Source organism: Phoca vitulina, unplaced genomic scaffold (assembly GCF_004348235.1).
Source record: "Phoca vitulina isolate PV1807 unplaced genomic scaffold, GSC_HSeal_1.0 scaffold19, whole genome shotgun sequence".
Taxonomy (NCBI): Eukaryota; Metazoa; Chordata; class Mammalia; order Carnivora; family Phocidae; genus Phoca; species Phoca vitulina.
In genome coordinates this window covers 20,178,861-20,205,105 of record NW_022589722.1, presented here as the reverse complement: position 1 = coordinate 20,205,105, position 26,245 = coordinate 20,178,861, and the positions used below count along the sequence as shown (strand labels likewise).

Here is a 26,245-nt window from a genome sequence, read left to right as displayed (position 1 = left end):
AGTTGACTAAAATTCACTTCTCCCCTTGCTTTAAAGACTAAAAGTTTGGAATGATGTTCTCCCTCTTCTCAGCAACCACCCCCTCTCAGTCCCACTGTCCGCCACCAACCAGCCCTACTCCTGTTTCCCAAATTGCTAATGTCTCCTACCTGTGGCTCTTTTAACCATTCTCTCCCAGAATTCACTGGGAGGGGAAGAGGACAACGTGTCACAAAAAATCAGGCATCAGTGTGCCACAGTCCCCACCATTCCCTACTGTCTCACATGGAACCCATTTCATTCACTTATATGGCCTCCTGGCTCTTTAGAGATTCCAGTTTGGGACGCTTGTCACTGATCACTCTTATCTTTCCTTTAAAGCAGGTCCCTAAAGAACCACTGTTTGGCAACTTTCAGTTATCCTAGCTGGAAATGCTCTATTGAAGAGGCAAACCCTACGTGTTCCATATTCTACTTATTCATAATTAGATTCTGCCTCTCTTCTCCCATATTGTGAGCTTTGAGCCTCTCAGGCCTGCCTTTCTTCTCTCGGTGCTAAACCCTGGAATTCTAGTGCTTGGCCTGAAAACCAGGCCCTTTTAACTGCGGGTGAAAGAACACTCAGCAAATTCAGGAGGAAAAAATGTTCCCTCCTCACCTATAACTACAGGAAAGCAGATTTTATGTTGTGTCATTGAATCGGCCCTTGCAAATGTTTGCTCTAACGAGGGGGTCTTGTGAAGGCAGCGAGATGTCAGACATGATTGCTATGGCCTGGGAATGTAACTAAACTTCAATCTCTGAAGTCTGTTAATATGATTGGTCTTTGTAATGTGGTGCCCTGATAACATTTTAATCAACACCTGCTTTCTACAAGGTAGAAATATTTGTGGTTTTGGTACATCGTAGTTTGCCCACATCAATGGGCACAGAGGAAAACAGACAAGATTTGACTTGATTACTAAGTCAAAAAGTTGCATCATTTAAATTAGCAAGTTCTTCATGACAGGAACAAAACTATTTTAAAACAGTTCCAGGAATTCAGACTTTTCACTAATTTTAACTAGCTCACCTGTTCCAAACATAATGGTTCTGCTAAAGAATAGCACTTTCAGATGCTCCCATTTCTCAGATGTCTTTACAGGAAAAGTTCATAGGGAGTAGGAAAGTCCCCAACCTTATTGGAAAAGGCATTCCTTATCTTGAATATTTTATCATTCCCCAGGCAGCAAGGAGAAAGGCCCTTGCAACAGAAGGCTCGTGTTTCAGGCTTCAAGGCAGCCCAGCATTTCTTTGCTTTTTTTCTCAGACTGATCAGCCAGCTTACAGCAACAGCTCCAGGATCCTCTGAATGAAATCAATGCCTGATGGAAAGGTTTCTTCTGGAAAATTCCAGAAGCTGGGACCGTAGCGGGAAGGAATTACGGCTTTGGGAGGAGCTGGGAAGCTCCAGCCCCACCTGAAGTGACCGTGCAGTAGCGTCGACCTTCCCTTTCTTCAGCTGAGACGCGGCGTGGCCCTCAGTGCCTGCCCCCTGGGGTGGCCTCACGGTTACCTGAGGTGGGGCAGGTCAAGTGCTTGGCTGGCGCCAGCCCCATGCCATATCCAAGCAGAAGCAAAATGGATTACTGCTACTCGGATGGGATTTCAGAGTGTCCAGTATCCTCAGCTCAGGTACGTTCCCCGTGTGTGTGTGTGTGTGTGTGTGTGTGTGTGGAGGGAGGTCACTTGTTTCCTCTCCTCCTGGGTCCCTGCAGAGGGACCCCATTAGAGGAACACTGCTGGCCTGTCACTGTCCCCTGCTTGTTCCTCCTCAGGGAGGAAGAGGGACTCCTTAGACGGGAGGGGGAGAACTGCCCGCACAGCTCAGCCTTCCTTCGGAATGGGGAATCTACCTGCCTGCAGGAAGTGCACGGGCCCCGGGGCTGTCCGTCTGTCTGTCTCCGCGGGACAAAGGCCCTTAGTTAGAGGGACGAGGTATTGGCCAGTCTCCTTGTCCACATTTCCAAGGTATAGTCTCCAGCTATCACGTGATAAGTGATACCATGATCTCCACCTGCCTGACTCCCTGTATCCGTCTCATGTGCCCTCCAACACCGCCTAGCTTCTCTGGGGGCGTTTGCTACCTCTGCGTCCTCAGACCACTCACCCAGGCGCGAGCTCTGTTTGCGCTTGATCTCCGTGAGCTTGGGGATGGGGTAAGGCCCATAGCAGTGGGTGAAGATGACGCACAGCTGCTGGCTGATGACCTCGTTCTGCAGGAAAAAAAGAACGGTTCACACTGCTGGGCCCTGCGCAGCCTCATCCAAGCTGTCAGCAGGAATGCCTGCCCCCAGGCGAGAGGGGCCCGCACACTTCTGGCAGGTTCCAAGAGAACCCCCCCCACCCCCCCCACCAGACCTCATACACTCAGTTTGCTCAGCAGGCCCTGGATGTGCTTGCTGTGCTTGTCTGTTGTCTGTTTCTGGTCTGTTCACTGGTGAAAGCTTAATTTGTAATTAAATCCTTCTCTCTTGCCCCAGTCATTTACCACCGATTGGAGAGCAAGTGTCACAGCTCACAGAGTGGAAAATAAGTTTTTACCCCAAACACACCTTTATCAATACTCCATAACTCTGGAAGCAGTGAATTATCCCGAAAATAGCAGCAGGAAGCCCTTGTGATCCCGTGACTGCTCTCCATTACCCAGACACAAATGCTCCTGATTCAGCTTCTTAGGAATGTGATTTTGGTGCTGAGGCACATCCGGATCCAGGAATGCTCAGCTGAATCACTTTTTCCAAAAAAAAAAAAAAGGGGGGGACAGAGCTACAGCTGCCTCTGATCACACGAGACAAAAGAGCCTGTTTCTGATTGCCCCATGTCCTTCATGTTTTCGCCTTTCCCCCTTGGGACCCACTGCTGGTCAACAATCTCCCTTCATCTGCAGGTGCGTGGGAGGGAAGCCATGAATCACAGCATTTGATACTTTTTATTGGGTGAAGGGGGTTGAAACTAGGGGCTGAAAATGGGGATGAGGTAGAAAGACATTTACAATATATTAAGAAAAGTAGGTTACAACACAGTGTGTACCATGTATTTTTGGAAATAAAACCCTTTACGTATATATACGTGGATTGACAGATATGTATAGAAAATGGAAGAGTAGAGTTGCCACCTTTGGGTGGGCTTACAAGGTTTTCCCTTTTTACCTGCATTTTCTACAACAAACAACTAAGTGTTGTTTTTGTAATATGCACAATAAATATTATTTTTGATTCTTAAAAGATGTGTTTGGGACAACTGATGACGTCCGTGGTTTGAGATATTCTTGAATCTATTTCATCGTGCTCCCGAAGCAGAAGGTTACAGCTCAACACATGAAAAGGGAATCGACCGTTTGATTAAAGGCACCATGTTGCCTCGGACGTGATCCACCGAGGTGCCTATGGGGATGCAATCAATATTGGACAAAGGAATTCTGCTTTCAAAGATGATGCCTTATGACCAAAAGGTGTTAAACGCTCCTCTCAACACTCACAAAGTGATCGCCTGTCTCAAGGCTTCCTGCGGTGGTTCTCAAAGTGTGGTCCCTGGACCAGCAGCATCAGCATCACCTGGGTGCGTTGGAAATGCAGATTCTCAGGTGCCATTCCAGACCTTCTGACTCAGAAACACTGGGCGTGGGGCCCAGCAATCTATATTTTAACAAGTTTTCTGGTGATTCTGGTGCTCTCTTAGGTTTGAGAGCCACAGGCAGGTAGGGATATTCTCTCTTGAGTTTGACCTGAGCTGGCAGCTATTATGTTTGTTTCCCCTGGTCTAAAGCCTGCCACTCAAGATGTGTTCCATAGACCGCCAGCAACAGTGAGGCCTGGGAGCCTGTCAGAAATGCAGACGCTCACCCCAGGCCCATTGACTCAGAAGCCACAATACCAAGCTCTGGGGATGATTCCCATGCACACTAAGGTTTGAGAAGCACCGTGTGCTGGGCACAATTATGGTCCCCTGGAAGACTGTATCCCCCAAATCCCTGGGACTGAGAATATCATGAGATACCATGCCTGTAAATATGTTACATTACAGGGCAAAAGGGGCTGTGCAAGAATGATTAAGGTTACTAACTGAGGTTTAAATTGACCTTATGGTAAGTATATTATCCTGGATTATCAGGGCAGGCCCAATGTAATCACACGAGCCCTTAAAATTAGAGGCAGAAGAGGAAGGGGCGCCTGGGTGGCTCAGTCGTTCAGCGTCTGCCTTCGGCTCAGGTTGTGATCTCAGGGTCCTGGGATAGAGCCCTGCTTCGGGCTCCCTGCTCCGCGGGGAGTCTGCTTTTCCCTCTCCCACTCCCCCTGCTTGTGTTCCCTCTCTCGCTGTGTCTCTCTCTGTCAAATAAATAAATAAAATCTTAAAAAAAAAGACTTTTAAAATTAGAGGCAGAAGAGGAATTCAGAAGGGACTGGGGAGAAGAGGAAGTCACAGGGATTTGAAGCCTAAGGACTTGATGTGCTGTCGCTGGCTTCCAAATGAGGGGGACCACATGGCAAGCTTGAGTGGGGGAGTGTGGGCAACAACTCTGGGAGGAAAATGGGACCCCCAGCTAGCAGCCAACAAGGAAATGGGGCCTTTGTCCTACACCCACCAGGAACTCAATTCTACCCAAACCTGAATGAGCTTGCAGGTGGATTCTTCCCTGGAGGTTCCAGAAAGGAACACAGCCCTGTTGACACTTTGTTTTCGGGTCTCTATGAGACCCTAAGCAGAGAGCGCAGTGAGATACTGTGTCTGGTTTCCAACCCATGAAAACCACGGAAAAATAAGCAAGTGTCTAACCACCTCGGGTGAACGAATGAAGGAAGATCCACGTCCTGGACTCGGTGGCCTGTGACAGAGGCCTGAGCAGCTGGTGCTCTTCTTTGGCAGCTGATTGATTGATTGACTGGTGGTGGTCTAACTTCAGTGTGTGCTGTGTCATCCGAGAAAGTAAAGGTAAGGGCTGGCCACGTCTGGTCCAAAGGGACAATCCTCAAATGCTTACAAGTTACCTGGGAGGAGCATCATTGCCCACTCCTAGGGGAGGGCTGCACACAGTGATTCGGTTCCAAGGAGAACAGTTGGGAAAAGGGGAAAAGAGTAATTCTGCAGGTGAGAAGCTTGACAGGCACCACCCTCAGCCAGGTGATCAAGGTCAATGCCAGCAGTGAATACTCATGTTGAGAGTGTGTGCCCTTGATGTGGTGGGAAAGGCACTTAACCTCTGTAGTCTTCCGCTCTAAATCCACAACCCCAGTTTAACCATGAGAAAAACACCCCCTATTCCACTAGAGGGCATCCTTTATAGTATATCTGACCGATACTCCTCAAAATTTGTCAAGGTCACCAAAAAACGAGTCTGAGAGGTGGTCTCCGCCAAGAGGAGTAATGTGGTGTCCTGGATGGGATCCTGGAGCAGAAGACATTAGACAAAAACTAAGGAAATAGGAATAAAGTATGGAATTTAGCTAATAATAATGTATCAGTGTTGGCTCATTGATTAAAACAAATGTACCATACCAGGTAAGATGTTAATAATAGGGGAATGTGGGTGAGGGGTTGTATGGGGAACTCTGTGCTACCTTCTCAATTTTTCTGTAAAGCTAAAGCCATTCTAAAAAATGAAGTCTATTATTGGAAAAAAAATCTGCCCCACGAGGAAACAGGATAATTATGATGAAAGTATTAGAAGTTCAGGAGAAAGGGAAAGAGGAAGAGTCAAGGGTCAAAGTGGACACTGACAGTTCCCCGGGTTTTATTCATTTATCCCCTAAAGTTTTCATGAATGTGAACATTACGCCATGTGCTAAGTGATGTAGCCATTCACACATTAATTCTTTCTTCAAATATTTATTGGGCATCTACTAAGTGCCGGACACTATGTGAAGGTTGATGGTGATGCTCCCAAGGTCAGGACCCCAAATGCTGCCTTTCTCAAGGCTTTCTTGGCCACCTCTCTTTCAGACACCAGAGCCCCATGAGAAAACTCCCCGAATTCTATCCTCGAATTCATCTGGGTTTGTTGAGGCGTCTGCTCTGTGCCCTTTCCCGTGCATTTCCTCCAGCTAGAGGTTTTGTTGGTATCTTTCACTCTAGTTCCCCAGCACCCAAACGCATCAGGACTCCTGGAAGGCTCCTCTGAGCAAGAAGGGGTGATGTAATTAGTATCAGTTAATAGCTCGAGTGGGGTGAGACCCGTTGGGTTAGATGGTGAGTTTGGGGCAAGGAACTGGGTTATCTTTTGGGTTTGGTTAACTCTGGCCTCAAACCTGAAGGCAGTAGAATGGAATCAACCAAACTTGAGGCTCATCCTATTTTGGAGGCATGGGGAGCTGGGGTAGTTGTGCTGGGAAGATGCCTATATTCTTCTCTGAGTTGTACATTTAAGAGAAGGGCTTTTAGGTAAAGGCACCACAAGGCTTGACTGTCAGGGGCAGCAGGCCAGTCTGGGAGGCCAGGGCAAGCCCGTGGAGGAGGAGGAGGTGTGGGCTGGGCATGTGTGGGCATCTGGCCGAGCTGAGCACACAGCACCTGGTTAGTGGTTGTTACTGGTATGCTGCTAGGTACCAGCCATTCAGGTCTCTCATGGAAAATGCTGGGTGTGCACATGGGGTGAACTTGGGTCCTCAGGACTCAGAACCGTGTGGCTACATAGAACTAAAGGGAATGAAGTGCAGTTCTTAATGCCACGGTTGGCAGGCGACTCCTGAGATGGGCGCCTGTGAATTTGGGGATGACATCTCTCCTCTCTTCCTCGGACCCTCACTTCTCTCCTAAGAAGATACCAAAACATTTTCTTTTCTTCAGAAAGGAATTCTGGGATTGATCCCCAAGGTTCTTTTTAGGTGAGTTAGGCAAGGGTTCTACGCAGTGGTAAAAACATGGACAGTGGGGCCAGGTGGGGCTGGGTCCCGGCCCTGCCTCCTCATTCACTAGCTCTGTGACCTTAGGAAAGCTACTCAGCTTTTCCGGGTCTGGGCATCCTCTTCTAAAGTGGATTAAAAATACCTGCTTGGTGAGATTGCTAGGAGAGCTAAAAGGGATAACGCGTCACAACATACCATTAGGTGGAACCAAAGGAAAATGCCGAGATTTGACCATTTTTTAATCCCTCAAGCAAACAGCAATTTCCTATTTCAAACCAATCTCTCTTTTTCTAGATTCTAAAATGTCATACAATTAATGGCAGCTTTTAGGAAGAGAAAAAAAAAAAAAACCTCACTGCATTAAATGCACACATCCGTTTTCAAACACCCACTTCAAATTGTGAAATGCTAAAAGGTGAAAAAAGCCACATCTCAAATTCAGGAGATGGTGGAAATACTGTTACTTTCAGGGGGACAATGGCAGTGACCATCGTCAACAGTGGTTCATCCCTAGCCGGGCCCTCCCTTGGGGAATATGCTGGGCTGACCTGTGAGCAATGGGACTCTCTCTGCTGGAGCATACCCGGAAAAGGTATGGGGGCACCAAAGAGATGGGAGGGGCACCAGAGTTCCCTGAGGTCAGTGCACAGTCCCATGTCTGTCATTGGAATTGTGGACAAGATGAAATCGAACACACAATAAAGTGCTTTTAAATAGTCCCCTGTGTATTTTGATATGTCCCCTCTACTCATGGCATGGGATGCAGGCTTTCTATTTATGGCAGTACTATAGCATTTCCTTTCTAAGTGCATTTAACAGATGGTAAGTTGATTTAAAGGAAAATAACAAGCAAATAATAACCAGTGAAATTATCTTTCAGTAATGAAATCAGACATTCTCAGATGAAGGAAAACTAAGAGAATTTATCACCAGGAGACTTCCCTAAAAGCATGGTGGAAGAAAATTCTCTAAATTGAAAGGAAAGGATAAAAAAGTAAGCTTGGAACCTCAGGAAGAAAGAAAGAACATGGTAAACAACAATATGGGTAAGCATAATAGGCCTTCTTTCTCCTCTTGAGGTTCCTAATCATATTTGATGGTTGATGCAAAAATTATAACAGTGTCTGATATAGTTCTAAATGGATGTAGAGGAAATATTTAAAGACGTTTATGTAATGAGTGGGGGAGGGTAAATGGGCATAAAGGGAGGTAAGGTTTCTTTATTTCACTTGAACTGGTAAAATGATGGTACGAGTAGACTGTGCTGTTATGTATATATAATGTAATATTGCAAGCAACCACCAGAAAAGCTAAATGAAGCTATACAAAAGCTATCAAAAACATTACAAATAAAAATGGAATTCAAAAAAATGTTCAAGTAGCCCATAGTGAGGCAGGAAAAGAGAACCAAAGGCAGAGAAACCAAACAGAAAACAAAAAATAAGATGGCAGGGTGCCTGGGTGGCTCAGTCGGTTGGGCGACTGCCTTCAGCTCAGATAATGATCCTGGAGTCCCGGGATTGAGCCCCACATCGGGCTTCCTGCTCGGCAGGGAGTCTGCTTCTCCCTCTGACCCTCCCCCATCTTGTGCTCTTTCTCCCTCACTCTCTCTCTCAAATAAATAAATAAAATCTTAAAAAAAATAAGATGGCAGACTTAAGCCCTAAAGTATCAATAAAATAGAAATGGTCTAAATAGACCAATGAAAAGACAGGTTGGCAGAGTGGATGAAAAGCCCGACTATACGCTGTTTACAAGAGAATCACTTCAAATATAATGAAAAAGGCAGGTTGAAAGTAAAAGGGTGAAAAAAAATATCATGCAAACATTAATCAAAGGAAAGCAGGAGTGGCTATATTAATATCAGATAAAGTGGAATTCAGAGCAAAGAAAATTAATAGAAGCAGAGAGGAGCATTATTTAATGATAAAAGGGTTTATTCACCAAGAAGACAATGTAGTCCTAAATGTGTATGCACCAAACAGTAGAACTGCCTTATATGTGATTCCAAAACTGACAGAATTGAAAGGAGAAACAGACAAATCCATTAATTATAGTTGGAGACTTCAACACCCCTATCTGAAACTGATAGAATAGGGAGAAAATCTGTAGGATATGGAAGAACTCAACACCACCATCAACCAATAGAATCTTACTGACACTTACAGAATGCTCCATGTGACAATAGCAGAAAATAGTGTTTTCAAGTGTCCATGGAAGACACAAGTTAGACCATACTTAGGGCCATAAAGCCAAACTCGAAAACTTAAAATAATCAAGTAATACAGAAGGTATTCTCTGACCACAATGGAGTCAAACTAGAAATCAATAGCCGATAATAAGAAAATCTCCAAACATTTGGAAACTAAACAGCACACCGTTAAATAATCCATAAGTCAAAAAAGAGAAGTTCCAAGGGAAATAAAAAATAACACTGAACTGAATGAAAAATGAAAATAACACATCAAAATTTGTGGTACACAGCCAGAGCAGTGTGGAGAAAGATATATAGAGTATCAAATGCATATATAAGGGGAAAAGTCTCAATAATCTAAGCTCCTACTCAAGAACCTGGAAAAAGAAAAGCAAAATAAACCCAAAGTAAGCAAACAATAAAGATAAGAGCAGCAATCAATGGAAGTTGAAACAGAAAAATAGTAGAGAAAATAATGAAACACAGAGTTGGTTCTTTGAAAAGATGAATAAAATTGACAAACCTCTAGGAAGACTGACAGAGAAAAAGAAGAGGACACATTAACAAAATCAGGAATGAAACGGGCTATCACTACAGACTGTAGACATCAGAAGGATAATAAGTGGGATTATGACGAACAGCTCTACCCACATAAATCTGTCAACGCAGATGAAATGAACCAATTCCCTGAAAAAAAAAAAAAAGTACCCCAATGCACCTAATATTAAATAGATAATTTCAATAGCTGTATAGCTCTTAAAAAAATTGAATTCATAATTTAAAAAACTCTCCCCCAAAGAAATCTTCAGGGCCAGATTGAAAAAGGAAGTAATATAACTGTCCTTATTTGCAGATGACCTGATTATCTAAGTAGAAAATCCCAGTAAATCTACAAAAAATTCCTAGAGTAAATGAGTTCAGCAAGGTTGTAGAATACAAGATAAACATACAAAAATCAATTGTATTTCTTTGAGCTAGCAATGAACACATGGACAAAAAAATAAAAATATTATATTTACAATTGCTCAAAAAAAAAAAAAGGAGAAATACATATATATAAATCTAACAAAACAGGACTTGTATGTTGCAAACTCCACAGTACTGATGAAAGAAATCAAAGACGATCGGGATGTCTGGGTGGCTCAGTCGGTTAAGCAGCTGACTCTTGATTTCCGCTCAGGTCATGATCTCAGGGTTGTGAGATGGAGCCCTGCATTGGGTTCCGTGCTCAGCAGGGAGTCTGCTTTAGGATTGTCTCATCCTCTGCCCCTCTCCCTGCTCTCCCTCTCTCTCTAAAATAAATAATAAATCTCAAAAAAAAAAATCAAAGACAATCTAAGTACATGAAGAGACATACAATTCATAAACTGAAAGATTTAATATAGTAAAGAGGTCAATTCTCACTGAATTGACATAGAGGTTTAACACAATTCCTATCAAAATCTTAGCAAGATTTTGTTGTTGTTGTTGATACAGTAAATTTATTCCAAAATTTATATGGAGGGGCACCTGGCTGGCTCAGTCAATAGAGCATGTGACTCTTGATCTCAGGGTCGTGAGTTCGAGCCCCACATCGAGGGTAGAGTTTAATTGAAAAAAACCCACAAAATTTATATGGAAAGCCAAAAAACATAGCTAACATCATTTTTAAAAAGAAGAATAAAATGGAAAGAGTAAGTCTACCTAATGTCAAGATTTATTTTATAGCTACACTATTCAAGACGGTATGATTAATGGTGGAGAGACAGACACATAGATCAGTGGAGCAGAGTGGAGAACCCAGAAATAGACCCACTCAAATATGCCCAACTCACTTTTGACAAATGTGCAAAAGTAATTCAATGAAGGAGAGAGAGCCTTTCCGACAAATGAAGCTGGGATACTCAACATCCACTGGCAAAACAAACAAACCAAAACCAACAAAAAAACACACACAAACAAAACTCAAAAACCTTGAGGTAAGTCCCACACCTCATACAAAAACGAAGGCAAAATAAATCACAGATGTCAGCATAAAACATAAAACTAAAATTTCTAGAAAAAAATGAAATATTCATGATTTAGGGCGAGGCAAGGAGTTCTGATACTTGATACTCAAAGCATAATCTCCATAAAAAGAAAAACTGATCCATTAGATTTCCTCAAAATTAAAAGCTTTTGCTGTGTGAAAGACCCTGTCAAGAGGATAAAAAGAAAAGCTACCGGATGGGAGAAAATACTTGCAGACCACGTATCTGACAAAAGATTCGTATCAACATCAACAGCTAAAAAGCAAACAACTTAATTAGAACACAGGCAAAGACACAAAGGGACATTTCACTGAAGAGGATTGTACACATGGCAAGTAAGCACATGAAAATATGTTCAACGCCATTAGCCGTTTAGGGAAATGAAAATTAAAACCACGAGATGTCACTTCCACATCTAACAGAACGGCTAAACTAAAAAAGGGCAATAATACCAAACTGTGAGGATGTGGAGAAACTGGATCATTCCTACTTTGCTGGTGGGAATGTCAAACGGTACAGCCACTCTCTAAGCAGTTGAGCACTTTCTTTAAAAACAAATCACACAATTACCATACAACCCAGCGATTGCACTCCTGGGCATTTATCCCAGAGAAATGAAGACATACATTCATACAAAAACCTGTGCATGAATGTTTAGAACAGCTGTATTTGTAATAGCTTGAAGCTGGAAACAATTCAGCTGCCCTTCAGTGGGTAGGTGGGTATACAAACCATGGTAGGTCCGTGCTATGGAGTACTGCTCAGCAATGAAAAGAAACAAACTATGAATACATCCAACAACCTGATAAATCTTCAGAGAATTATGTTGAGTGAGAAAATCCAATTCTAAAAAGTCATATACCATATGATCCCACTGAAATTACATTCTATTTTAAAAAAAAACACATTTATTTATTTATTTATTTATTTGAGAGAGAGAGAGAGAGAGAGAGAGAGAGAGAGTGCATGACCAGGGGGAGCACAGGGAGAGGGAGAGAGAATCTCAAGCAGACTCCATGCTGAGCCGGATGCGGGGCTCAATCTCATGACACTGAGATTACGACCTGAGCCAAAACCAAGAGTCGGATGCTTAACTGACTGCGCCACCCAGGAGCCCCTGAAATTACATTCTTGAAATAAAATTAGAGAAATGGAGAACAGATTAGTGGTTACCAGGGGGTAAGAGTGGGGTGGTGGCAGAAGGGAAATGGGTTTGGCTAGGAGAGTGCAACATGAGGGAATCCTGTGGGTGATGGAAGTTTTCTGCACGTTGACTGTATCACACCAATATGGTGGTTGTGATATTTTACCATAGTCTAGTAAGATACTGCCAATAGGGGAAACTGAGTAAAGGCTACATAGTAGTATACAGTTTTTCTTACAACTGCATGTGAATCTATGATGATCTCAGAATCAAAAAGTTTAAAAAACTAAGATGTTTCAATTAAGAATTGAGAAAAAATAAAACAGTGTACAAATCACAAGAAAAAAACCCCGCAGATCAGGTCTTGTCTCTGTCTAAAACCTCCAGTGGTGTTCTATTCACTGCACGTGGAGGGACACCCGCACTTTTCACCATGGAGAATGACTCCATGCAATCTGATTTTTATCTCTGATACTTCTTCCTTTGTCCCACTGCCTCAGTCACCTTGCTCTTCTTCCTGTCACCTCAACACACCAAGCACGTTTCCATTAAGAGCCTCAGCTCCCACACTCCCCACTTGGAATGCTTTTGCCCCAGACCCCTGCATGGCTGGAGCTTTTCCTCACTTGGGTGGTTGCTACCTTCTCAGTGAGACCTTCCTTACATCTTGTCTAGATTACGCCTTGCCTGCCCCACCCCCAGACACTATATCGTTGTCTAATTTTTTTTTCATAGCATGTATCAAGCTCTCACTCTCTTTTGCTGATCCATTTCCTGGCTTACCGTGTGTCTGCCCCTCCCCTGGACGTAGTAAGCTCCAGAAGGAGAAAGAATGCGTCGGTCCCATCACCACTACAGCATAGTGAGAGCTGGTGACTGTGGAATGAATCAGCGCTCTGGGGAATTACGTGTGGGAGAAACGGACCAGGAACTTTCTTTAAACAGATGTATATTAAGAAATGGCTATACTGTTCTGTTCCTGGAAAATCCAGAGACGCTGAATTCTTTTGAAGGTAAAATTTAGAAGAGGGAGCCAAAAAACAAAAAAAACAAAAACCCACATCTGCAACCAGATATCAAGTAATGCATGAATGAGTACAAGTCAAGGATGGGAAGGCATATGCTTCATTTATAGGACAGCTGTATTCCTGTGAGTTGACCATAAAGTGAATTTATTTCCGGAATTTCTCTCTCCTTATCCACTATTTCTTATCCATGTGATAAAACCAGATCCCTGTCCACACAGAACGGCAGATGCGATCTGAACGGGACCGGTTTAATGGAAGGAGAAGGAACAACGCCAGGCAGTTCTGTGACGTGTGGCCACTGACCATCCTCTAACAGGATGGATGGGAGGGCAAGCTTTGTAGAGCTTTCTCAACTCTTTGGACTTCTCTGCCCTCATCTCTCTCCAGTCTTCTTTTGACCATAGGGATATCACTCGTGCTTGGGGAATGCTTGGCTTCACAATGTAGCCACGGGAAATTGATCACCTTGTCTTTCCTCCTACTGGCAATATACATGATGTGTAATACCACACTTCACCAGTAGGGGTTGCCCCTGAGCCCCTATAAGAGCAAACTCAACTCTTGAGTGCACCATCTTTCCCAGACTGTCCGCTCCTGACAAGGAGCTGCTCCTGCCTCATCCCTGGCTCCCTCCACCCTTGAAGATCGGTATGGCTGATGGGGAGCAGGCTCTAGTCCACATCTCCTGGCAAAGGCTCCTCCCTTCTTCCCAACCCCCCCAGCCATTGGCTGCCCTTTAAGGGGTAGTAGCTGAGTGGGGCATAAGGGGCCTGCTGGGGTGCTAGTAATGTTCTCTTTCTTGGCCTAGGTGCTGATCACACAGGTATATTTACCTCGTGAAAACTCTATAGTTATGATCTGGGCACTTTTCTGTATGTATGTCATACTCCAAAACTCCAAAATAAAGTTTACTTTAAAAACCTATAGATTAGGTTTACTTAATACACAGGATGCCTCAGTAATTTCTGGAATTCCTACTATACCCTAAAAAAGGAACAAACAAAAACCAAGAAACCAAAAACAAGTTAGAACCGCTAACTCTGGGAACAGATTTAGGAATGTTTTTCACTAAAGTGGTTTCTTAGGTAATTGCAGGTGAAAGCACCACTCCATTCATTCATTCATTCTATTCATTCATTCAGAGTTGGAGGGGTGAAGAGCGAGGGGCAGGGAGAGTTTGGTTTTGAAATGCTTCCATCAGGTTTTGCTCTCTGTGGAATTGCTGTGGCTCATTACACAAGGGCTGGCACCGCTGCTCCCATTTTGGGTCCTGGTGGGGCTTCCATCAGGTGCAAATCCAGCCTGCAGGGGGCCCTGAGACTCTGGACTAAGGCTAGGCTGCTGACGAGAATATCTCACGAGAGTTGTTCTGGACCCCAGGCCAGGTGCCCCGAGGCTCAGACAGCGGACGGGCCGTGTTGTTGCTGCTTTGTTGTTGGACCGACACTGCCACATCCGGACAGGGCAGCTCTCTGCTCCCCTCTTCACTCTTTGGACAGCCCGTGGGCCCAGCCTGGCAAGGGGAACCCACACTGCCCTTCTGGTTCAGAGGCCCATTCCCCCTGAGACTTCAGAGGCTCCACTGTCTTAGAGGGAACCCCAGGGTTCTAGAAAGTCTGTTCTGGAGCAAAGGGGTAAGAGGCTGGTGCTAGAGCCAGGCTGCCTGGGTTCCAGCCTAGCTCTGCCACTTACTAACTGTGTGATCTTGGGCAAGTGATCACCTGCTCTGTGCCTCAGTTTACCCATCTGTTAAATGCAGATAAGAACATTACCTCCTTCAAACGTTGTTCGTGAGGATTGAGTTAATCCTTATAATACACTTAGAAGAGTGCCTGGCATATAGTAAATATAAAATATATATTTTAGCTTAAAAATATCCTCATTTGTGTCTTGAGACAGTTCATTACAAAAGGGTTCCAAGGTCAAATGAGTTTGGGAAAGCCCTGATTGCCTTTGTGAATTAGGGTATTCGAGGCTCTGCAGGAGAGAAACTGGAGTAATGCAGTGTTAGCCCGCAGAAAGAGCTGACGTTCGGCCTGTTCTCAGGTCAGTGTTCGTGGCTGCTTGGTACGTGCCCTGCAACGGGATGCTTTTTACAGAACACCCTTTGGGAAATAGTGGAAGCGTCACGTCCTCTGGTGAGGCCATCTTTATGACGGAGTCACTTATAAAGCACTCACTAATTTGCAGGGACAATTTGAAGGGCGCTTACTCATGTTATCTTCACAACCACCTTAAGAGGTTTAATATACTTACTGTCCCCATTTTCAGGTAGGAAAACTGAGGCAGACGGAAGTTAAGTAACTTGACTGAGGTCATAAGGTTAGGAAGTGGGACAGCGAGGCTGGAATCCCCGCAGCTTGGCTCCGGAGTCTGTGCTCTGAAGCCCTGGGCCATACAGGCCCTTGGGGCCCACTGAGAAGCCCTCAGGGTGTGTGGACCTTGATGCACGGACTCCTCCCAGCCTCTCAGACAGACTGGCCGCCCCTGGTGCTTGTGTGGCCACAGTGGTGGGGCATTGGTCACTGTCTCCCCCTGCCCTTGGCTCTCCACCCCAGTGGATGGCTGGGGGATGGGCACACCACCACTGTCCATCCTCAAAGTTCTCTAGCAACACACACAATAATGCTGCATGGCCCACTGGCTGGGACCAGACATCTATATGGTAGCGCCGAACAAGTGACCCCAAAGAAATTTTTAAGAATTGATCTCATAATAAATCCCAAGGGCTGGACTGATGTTTTAATGGGGTTGCAGCATTTCCCTATTGCAGGAATTAGGAGGCCCGTGAGGAAGGGGTGACACTCATCTCATCCTCTGTACCCGAAAAGCTTTCTCCAGGGCCTGGCTTTGCAGGATCCTTGGCGGGATCTGTACCATTTCCCTCTTCCCGCTGAATTCCTATCTGTCCATCCAGGCCTGCTCATGTCTCCGCACCTCCATGACACCTTCCCTGACCGACTCACACCTCTCAGAGCCCATGCCACCCAACTGAATGCTGTTTCATAAACCTCAGATGGCCTTGGGGCACACGTGTTGGCATGATTGCCCCAGCTTTCGTGTAAATTCCCTGGATTGGAAGGTATCTCTCTACTTTGTCCCATGTGCCCAAGGGCTTTGGAACATAGCAGGTGCTCAGCAAAACAGTGGCCCACGGGGGCGCCTGGGTGGCTCAGTCGTTAGCTCTGCCCTCGGCTCAGGTCATGATCCCGGGGTCCTGGGATCGAGTCCCGCATCGGGCTCCCTGCTCGGCGGGGAGCCTGCTTCTCCCTCTCCCACACCCCTGCTTGTGTTCCTGCTCTTGCTATCTTTCTCTGTCAAATAAATAAAATCTTTAAAAAAACAAACAAACAGTGGCCCACAAATGACACAAGTAGCTTTAGCCAGCTGGGCACACGGTCCTCCCCGAAGGGCGGGACCAGGCTAAGGGACTGGCGAGGTCGCTCTTGTTCTCTGCCGCCGACCGACCGCAACAGCGTTAAACTTCTCCTACCTTGCTTGCTTTCAAGATCTCAAACATCAGGGGCAGGCCTTGGGTAATGAGCTCCTCTGTGTACTCTTCCTCCTGAATGGTCTTGAACTCCTTCAGCAGGCACTGGATGAGAGGCCTGCGGTGTTGCTGGAAGGCGATCCGCAAAGACTCTAGCCATGTGTGCAGTGTCCACGGGACCCCTGGGAGGGGGAGGGGAGGGCATGGAGGGGAGGGGAGGACAAGACAGAAAACAACCACAACAGAAGGTGTGTTTTTATCTGGAAGCTGGCCTTTCCCCAGGACAGCACCAAATGACGAGACCAAGACAAGAGCCTGACTTGGGATGAATAGCGCCGGTGTTGCTTTTTTTCCCTGAAGACTTGCAGATGTTGAAACTGAAGATCATAATTCAGTTCCCTTAGCTATGGGTGTCCATCTGTGCACGCCGTTCACATTACTAGGAGCTGCATTTTACCAGATATAACCGTCAGGTAGAACATGGAATTGTCACACGATGCTTATGCCTACTCCATACTTCTGGGTCCTGACTCCGTTCACCTCCACCCCTTCTGCCTTCTGGGGGGATGGAAGCTCAGGGAGGGAAGGGTCTTGCCCGGGATGAGACAGCACATCATGCCCAGATGAGAGAGCTCAGAGCTGGTGAAACCTATGGGTGGACTTGACCATCTACCGCTCCATCCAGGACGGACATGGGATGTCAGAGAAAGACCTGGGAGGATACCCCTGTTGCTCCCCTGTGCAAAACAACTTTTCCATCTGTGGGCGCTTCATCAGGCCTTCCTCCTGTAACAGAAACCTCTCCAGCAGCTCAGAGGCACAGAGGAAGAGCGCTTCTCACTACTGTTCATAAGGAGCAGGCCATTCAGAGTCCGGAGCTTCATCATCCTGCTAAATAAGCTCTTGGGGCAATGGCATAAACGTCCCACATCCTAAACAGTCACTCTGAGAGAGAGGCCCACATCCAGAACAGCGGCAGGGGGGCCTCTCCTCAGGCCCTCCGCTCACCTCGACTTGCCACACCAGGTCAGTGGAAGGCCCACGCTAGGTTCTACTATTCCTGTGTGGGGCCCCTGCCCCCAGACTGGGAAGGCTGGGATGTCCTGCTCCCTGGACACACGGAGGAGATGGATCCGAGCTAGCTCACTCAAGGAAGAGCCACCCCTACCTAGCTTTTCCGGAGAGTGGCTTTGCGCCCTGAAGCTCAGTGGGTGAGCCCAGTGAGGAAGTGATGCTCTCATCCTAGCTGGTTGTCTGGCCACTGCTTCATGGATCTGGGTGCTCTACGGCAGTGATTCACCAACCACTGGGAACCACCTGGGATGATTGTTAAACATAAAGATTTCCGGCCTTTATCCATCCAGACCCTCGACAGCAGAGCCTCTGGGTGTAGGGCCTGGCAATCTGTATTCGGACAAGCTCCCAGGTGATTCCAATGCCTAAATTCTCAGGGTCCAGAGTTTGGGAATCATGAGAAAATGACCTGAGGATGGATGGGCCTTTGGGGATCGTGTGGGTGTTTTAGCTTAGAAGTGCTCCAACCAGCAAATGAGAAGCTCCCTGGCCCCGTGGGGTGTGTGCGCGTGTGCATGTGAGTGACCTAGGGCTGGGCGGGGGTGCTGTGCCCAGCGGTGGAGGGTGCCCAGACTGACCTATGCTCCTGATATCAATTGTGACATCCACGTAGCCATGCTCAGCGCTGTGATACATGGCCTCCCTCAGGGCTCTCAGTTTGGCCTTGCTGTTGCGGCTGGCACACAGGGGAGGCGGGGCTGTCTCCGCCAGGTCAGTCCCCTCGGCCAGAATCTCCTCCAGGGACAGGATATCACTCTTCTCCTTCTCTGGCTGAGCGAGCAGTTTGCGGAACACATTCCTGTCAATCATAAACCCAGAGAGGAAGACACTCAGAGATGGAAGGGCTTTGCCAGGGCAGGGACAGGGTGTGGGACGTGGGGACACCACTCATGTGAGACAATGGAATGACAGGAATGACTCTGGGGGGCGGTGGTTTCAGAGGCCTGACCACGGGTGCTTATGTTTTAAGGATGGAGGAGATGGTGGGGCATGACTGGCTATGTTTCCTTGAGGGCAGTCTGGAGCTAAGTGCTTTCCTCAAGTATCTGGAAGGTTCTAGAACTGTGCCCTTTTAACCATCAGCCTGCATGGGGTCCCACAGTGAATTTGCTTTACTTGGGGTATGTGGAATAAAATAGGATGGGGTAAACCCCGAAGGAAATGTAGACAAGTAGTAACCAAGCGTGAGGGGTTTTCTTATTTTTAAAATGGATGCTTCTCCCTTCCTGGCAGCTGAGGTGATGGGTTCTGACCAACACAGGCAGAGTGGAGTCTCTGTGAGGTGAAAGCTGATCGGGAAAGGACAAAACAAGGCAGTCTGAGTGGATGTGCGCTGCGTGGTTGGCTCTGAGCAGGAAGCTGGCAGTTAAGGCCACTCTGGCCAGGCCTGGGGTCTGGCCTGCCTCTGGGCCCCACATCCAGAGATGTAGTGGGTCTGGGGTAGGCCTGGGAATCTGCATTTTTAACAAGCACCGCTTGGGACCTTGTGGCTTTGGCCCATCCTAGCCTACCTGTGTCCGTGGGCTGCAGCCTGGCTGAAAGAGTTCATATCACCCTGGGGGGTGGTAGAAATTCCATTCCTGTACATGGTTCCTATCAGGGGATCCGCGCCACGCTCCAACAGCAAACTAACCAGCTCAAAATTTCCTGCAAGCCCAGAGAAGGGGGTTTTATCAGCGAATCAAGCAAAGATAGAGTCACAGACACATTGAGGGCCAAGGTGGTGGAGACCCTCGGCGGGGACGAGGCTCGGCGGCTCTTACCTACGGCGGCGGCCAGCTGGAGGGGTGTTTCCGAGTAGTTCTCCTCACCATGCTCCACGGAGCCTTCCACCTTGGCCCCGGCGTCCAGGAGCAGCTGTGGAGGAAGAGCGGCCACAGAGACATTTAAAGGACATGCGCTGTGAGGACACATGAGGAAAAGCTGGCAGAAGTCAGTGTGATGCCAATGTTCCTGCCCTCCCTCTGGGTCAGTGGCCATGTGCACAGGGTGAGGGCAGCTGTATGCCGGAGGGTGAACTGACAGCCTCTTGAATCTCCTAGAAGCTCGGACTATCCAAGCGTGGTCTGCGGAAAGCAGGATCGGCATCGCCTGGGAGCTTGTTGGAAATGCTGGCTCTCAGGCACCACCTCGGACCAACTGAATGAGAGTTTGCATTTCAGCAGGATCGCCAGGTGATTGACATGTACGTTCAAGTTTCTAGAAGCTTAGATGACGCTCGTGGCATCGGAGTGCTGGAAGACTCCCTTTTGGGGGTCGGGTACACAAAGCCTCGGAGAGCATTAGAGCGGTCTCTTAGAACCACAGGATCTTGAGTTCTGAAGGACTCTGGGGACCACCTGGGCCAACCAGGGCACAAATCCCTTCTAGAACACTCTGGGTAGTTCTGAGGATAGTTCAGCAAGTTTCCTGGTCAGTGAGATCAATCAATTAAGTGGCAGAGTGAGCTTTGAGGAGTTTACTCTGTTCTGTGCATTCCCGAAGATATCTGGGCTTCTTAAAGATGGAGGCTGTCCATGCTGGGTCTCGCTCACAGTGACTGTGCTCTCAGCACCGCTAATGGAAAATGGGGGGGAGAAATCTGCCTTCTTTACTACCTATCCAGGGCTCCCTGAGGGCATAGCTGGGAGAGGGCTGCTGATGGCATTCCATGCTTTGTGTACCTGCAGGGGAGAGGTGGCCTGACTCCCATTTGGCTTTGCTTGGCTGCCTGCCGCTCCTGTTCCTGATTTAAAGGCTTGGGGAGGCCACTGCACTTTAAGGGATGGCATTTGTATCCACTAGGCTGCCCCCCGATCCCTTCTTTACTATATCCCTCTACCAGGAGTGAACTGGGCATGACATTCTACAGAGCATTCTACAGGCAGAAGTCAGCTCTCAGCGTGACACGTCACACACTCCGCCCCCTGGAACATGACTTTGGATCTGTCTGAAGGAGTCCCATGACCTAGAAAACAACCCAAGATCCCTGTGGATCTCCAACATTGCCCAGTGGTCCCTGTAACACTCTTTCCTGCTCTGCAGACGTCTAAGAGGCTTGGACCACATAAAAGCAAGTGTTCCTGATGTACCCAAAGGAGGCCAGGTGGGGTAATGGACCGGATGCTGATTTCTTTTTTTTTTGGATGCACTGAAGACTGAGTTTAAGATCTAGAATGTACCGGATGGCTCGTTCTTGAACAACTGTACATCAACCAGAAAAAGTCCAAGCAAAGGACCTCGGATGAGGACACCTCTCCATACCTGGGGAGCTGTTTCAGAAGACACATGCAAAGGCCCTACTCTAGACCTCTGGGACCAGATTCTCAATAAGTAGGATCCCAGCAAGTGTCTTTTAGAACCACTCCTTTGGCAACTTGGGGATGCTTCTTTCCCCAAGTTGGTTTAGAAACCACTAGACTCTACACAAACACCAGGGTCACACCTAAGGGGAGGTTCTAAGGTCTCACACCAGCCAAGTCTTATGTTCATGTTACGATAAGCAAAATGAACAAATCCACAACATCACAGCTCAGGCCCCACCCCCGAGCAACCAGGAACAACTTCGTCCGTTTGCCACTTGTGTGTGTGAAGCTGCGTGTGGGTCTGTGATAATTTCATATTGGTTAAAGCCAGGCCATATAGATCATTACATATGATATTTGCGTTTATATGATATGAATGTGCTATACTTCATTGCAGTTAACCAATATGAATCCCTTAGGGAATGTGCATGCCGGGAGAAGTACAGATTTGCATAATGGAGGAGGTAAAATTAAAGGTCAGACGTGGATAGGGAAATCCATTAATACCTGAACTACAGGAATATGTCCATGCAACACAGCAAAAGTCAGAGCCGTCCAATGGCGGGTCTCGGGGTGGACGGATGGATATTTATGAGGAGTACTGACAACCTATAAACAAATTGAAGTTATTTTCAAAATGTGACCTTTCACAATATTTAGACTAGCAAATCGGACCTATCTGTGGCTGGACACGTGGGCTAGAGATGTACGGGAGGGCATTCTGGAAGTGCCTTTGGGAAATGTTGGTGATAGTGGGGTGGTGACTGTAAGTCCTCCGTGCATCGGAAGGACTCCTTTTGGCTTCTCACCTGAAAGGAGTTAAACTGATGATTTCTGACTTCCTCTATGGTGCCTTGGAGGAACTGCAATGGCAGCTACCATGAGCCAGCTCGCCAGCCTGCCCCTTCTTTCTGCTTAAGGAAGGGTGGTGCTTCTGAGGGCCACAGCATGTCAGATAGCGTGAGATGCCAGACCATGACATCCACACCTTTAGGGGAGACTCTCAGCAGCAGCAAACCTCAGGCAAGGGGAGGTCTGCTTCGAGCTTTCAAGCCAGGGAAGACCACCACCCATCTGATGGAGTGACATTCCCATCTGGTCACAGCTCACCCTACCTATCCTCATTTCACTCTTTGATTGGCTTCCTAGGAGACAAGGACCCTCAAGCTGCTAGAAACCTGGGCACAACCCCTTCCCTGGACACACCGTGAGTGAGCAATCTGATCTGGGTCTTTCAGTATGGGGGCCTCAACACACCCTAGGCCAAAAGGGAGGCAGCAGGGCAGCTGAAGGTTGGGGTCCTGCAGGACCGGCACCCACACAAGGCTTTTCTCCTGAACAGTCCTGGGGCCATCTAGCCATGATGCCTGTTTCATTCAGAGCAGCTGAGTTCACTAATCACCTGCCGGTGGGTTGGGGAGGGAGGCCTTGAACTGGGAGCCATGGGATGGGCTAGAGAGGACCAGAGAAGCCCACCAGGACCCAAAGATGAGGAGCCCTTGCAGGGGTCTGCACGGTGCTGGGGGATTCATAACAGGCAAGAAAGTCCCCAGTACTTGAAACTTGTGATATCCAAAATGGTTTGGATGCAAAACTGTGTCTACTGCCTGTTTTCCTCAGATGAGTATCAAAATCACTAATTTAAAAAAAAAAAAAGCACAGTACTAAGACTACAAGAACATCTGATTTTGAACTAACAAGGTTTTATAGGGTTGCTGAGCTAGGCTTGCAGCATGCCAACCTTCCCAGCCTCTGGGGCTGCCAATAGCTGGCTGCCAGAAAGACAGGATAGAATATGGTCAAAAAGCGTGAATTCACCTATTACAAGCCTCGTGGTGTATGTGGGGAAACCGATACTAACTGAATCACAAACTTATGCTAGGTACCCTTTGTATTTATTTCTTCCAGCGACTCTCTGAGATGGGTGTGATTATTCTCTCCCTGTTGCGGATGGGGACTCCGAGGCTCCAAAAGGTTAAGCCACCTGCCCAAGCACAAAAGCAAGTTGCGAAGACTCAGCAGTTCCCGAATTTGAGCCCGAGTGTCAAATTCTAAAGCCCTTGGGGGTGTGATTTCCACTATACACCACACTGCCTCTAGGAAGCTTTGCGATTGGCTTTATGACCTGTGGCTTCCACTCAGCCAACAGGCGAACCAATCAGGATTTGGTTGGGAGGGCGGAGGATCTGGGGGAGCTACACCTCAGGTCAGGGTACATGGACCAGCTCTGTATTAGGCAGAAAGGGCTGATGGCTCAGGAGAGCGCTCTCTGCCCCATCCCCAAAGGAATGATGAGCAGTAAGAATCAGACTCAGTTCGGCTGAAGCAAAGAAAAGCTGGTGCTCCCCGCAGCTTTGCCAGTTGTTTTTAAATGAAATGTACAAGCAGGCAGCTCCTCCTGCGGTTGGGCTGGGGCCTTGGGATGGAGGAAATCCACCAGCTGGTCTGACCTATTTGCGGGACTGAGCACACTCAGTGGTGGCTCTTGGGAGAAAAAGCCCCCCTCCCCCCTTGCTCATTTGCCCCTGGGGGACTGCCAGGCCGAGGGGCCCTGCAGCCCTCTGCACCCTCACCTCGACATTCAGGTCAGCTCCGGCATCCAGCAGCATCTGAACCATCGCCTCGTCCCCGCGGACGCAGGCGTACATCAGGGGGGTCATGCCCTGCAGTGGGTTAAAAACCAGAGAATGGAGAGGGTTTACACGGTGGCTGTGTCACTCAACAGTAACAAATGGAAATTCTTACTTGTGTGCAGGTGGCTAGGCTTGTACTCAAAATCCAGCGTTAAAAAAACAAACGTGCCACCCTAGGACGCATAAGGTCACAATCCCGCACATTTTGAAACCCAAAATGGAAGCAAAAAATTGGGTGGGGGATGAATTGCCTTTTTTTTTTTTTTTCAATTATTTTTGCTTAAGTTGGAGTATTTTCATTTGTCTGTCCTAAGGTGCAGCAGACCTAAGAGTGTTTGCTAAAACACGTGGCTGATTTCAACTTACAGGTCTTAGGAACTCTCCGGATTCTGTGACATCAGTCCAAACTACCTGATTCATACACACTGTTTCCTTGGCATTTTCTCCTTCACAATATAACAAGTGTCATCTTTGCTTTATATAAGCTGCCGGTCAGTGTCAAGGGAAACCGGATGCCTCTGAGCACGCCCCCATCACTGACGTCTGGTTTGACATTATCATTTACAAGCAAAAGGCAAGTGAATGAGGAACGGCTTTTAGGAATTCCATATTTGCCTGTGACTCCTGATTATTTTGAAGTTCCACAACCAACAGAAGGAAGGGATGGATTTTTCAATAAATGGTGCTGCGAAGGTGGCTATTTGGGAAAACATGCAAATTAGAGCCTTATCTCACACCATATGGCAAAATAATTTCTAGTTTGACTAGAGACATAGAGAAAAAATTAAGACCATAAAAGACATCTCACTGGATCTGTTTCTAGGTGCAAAAGGAATGGAAGAAATCACGAATAAAAATCATTACGGTGTTGAGGACATAAAATGGAAAACACTATAAACAAAACTGAAAGGTAGACAATAAATTGAGACATATTTGTCATATTATAACAACGGGTTATATGTCTAATACGTAAAGAACTCTTCTAAATAAAGAAGATAGTAAAGCTCCAATGAAATACTTGCAAAACATTAAGTAAAAGATTAATAGGGAAACACATATACTGTTGGAGGGTGTGTATAAGGAAACAAAGTCTCTGGAAAAGTAATTTGAGATTGAGAACGTTCAGAAAGGTTGATGTGTTTGAGCCACTATTTCCACTTTTAAGAATTTCCCTAATGATGAGCATAGCATAACATATGGGATGGTAGAATCATTATTTTGTACACCTGAAACTATTGTGTCAACTATACTTCAATTAAAAAAACCTTCCCTAATGAAACAATCAGGGATTTGAATAAAGACTTGTGTGTTTAACTCAGCATTATTGATAAAAGTCATTAGAAACAACCTGAATATCCAACAACTGAGAACGGAAAACTGAATCAATAATATGACCATTTAATGTAGCCATTAAAAATGATTTAAAAAAAAGAATATTTAATGATACTGCAAAGTACCTTTAATATAAATTATTGGAAAAGGCAAGACATTATAAATCCGTTTTAAAAAAATAATATAAGTGTGTGTGTGTGTGTGTGTGTGTGTGTGTGTGTGTGTGTGTGTGTTAGGGCTCCTTGCTGCTCAGGAAAATTCTTAGCTGCTATTCTTTCCCTGGAACTCGCCGCATGAGCTGTCCATATGAGAAACAGCTCCATCTGTCCCTTGTGACTTTCCGTCTGGGGCTCACATTGAAAACTGCTGTTTGTTTTCTCTGTCCGTGACACTTTCACCCACATGGTGTCTCTTGATTGGTAGACGCATGAGCCTCTTACCGTACCTCAGTTTCAGGGGCTTGGGGGACAGCTGCCTGTTTTTGAGGTGCCTCCTAGGGTTCCCCAGAATGACTTCCGTGTATCTCAAACATACCCTGAAAGTTTGGTAAAAATACTCCCGGAGCTGTTCTGTGATGCAGTAACAGAAAGGCAGGCAGAGAACTAATTTTAACCACGCTGAAAAAAGGACTTGAAGGACACATGCTAAATATAAATGATGGCTATCTGGGTGATGGCATTATTTCCTTTCTGGAATAGGCCTATTTTTCTCTATTTTTCATTTCAGCTGCAAAGATCATGTGCAACTTCTATAAAGATGAACGAGGATGTTTTTGTATTTTAAAAACTAAAACTAACTAAATTAAAAAAAAAAAAAAAAATCACCCTAAGTCACCAGTAGGGGGAGTGCGTGTCCAGGGCCTGCTGTTGCCATCTTGGCATGGGGCAATGCACCTGGTGGAGGGGCGGGGGGCGTCCACTCAGACTCTCGGACCCTGTACCTGTTCGCTCATGGTGTTGATCCCATCGGGCCCCAGGAGAGACACTGCCTGCTTCACCAGGTCCGTCCGCCCACAGTTCAGCATCCGGAAACCCAGGTCCTGCTTAAACTTGGCTTCGATGGCCACTGCATCCAGCTTCCGAGAAGCACAAAAGCAGTCGTCGGCCCTAAGGAAGGGAGAGATGGTCAGTTGGGTGCAGCGGCTTCCTCGGGAACTGGTCCTTGAGGACCAGGAGAGCTAGAAAGCACCAAGGATCC

General features: G+C 46.7%; 1 protein-coding gene across 2 annotated transcripts in view; it reads right to left on the bottom strand.

Moving 5' to 3' along the window:
• The window catches only part of BTBD11 (BTB domain containing 11), a 299,557-nt gene that overhangs the window by 22,106 nt on the left and 251,206 nt on the right, over positions 1-26,245 (bottom strand). For both annotated transcript variants that reach the window (XM_032416174.1, XM_032416175.1), the window contains 8 exons: positions 25,989-26,154; positions 23,657-23,746; positions 21,591-21,692; positions 19,563-19,656; positions 19,311-19,446; positions 18,378-18,598; positions 16,729-16,907; positions 2,129-2,234 (listed from right to left, as the gene is read on the bottom strand). In XM_032416174.1, coding sequence (XP_032272065.1) covers positions 2,129-2,234; positions 16,729-16,907; positions 18,378-18,598; positions 19,311-19,446; positions 19,563-19,656; positions 21,591-21,692; positions 23,657-23,746; positions 25,989-26,154 — 1,094 coding nt within the window. The remainder of the gene's footprint in view (positions 1-2,128; positions 2,235-16,728; positions 16,908-18,377; positions 18,599-19,310; positions 19,447-19,562; positions 19,657-21,590; positions 21,693-23,656; positions 23,747-25,988; positions 26,155-26,245) is intronic.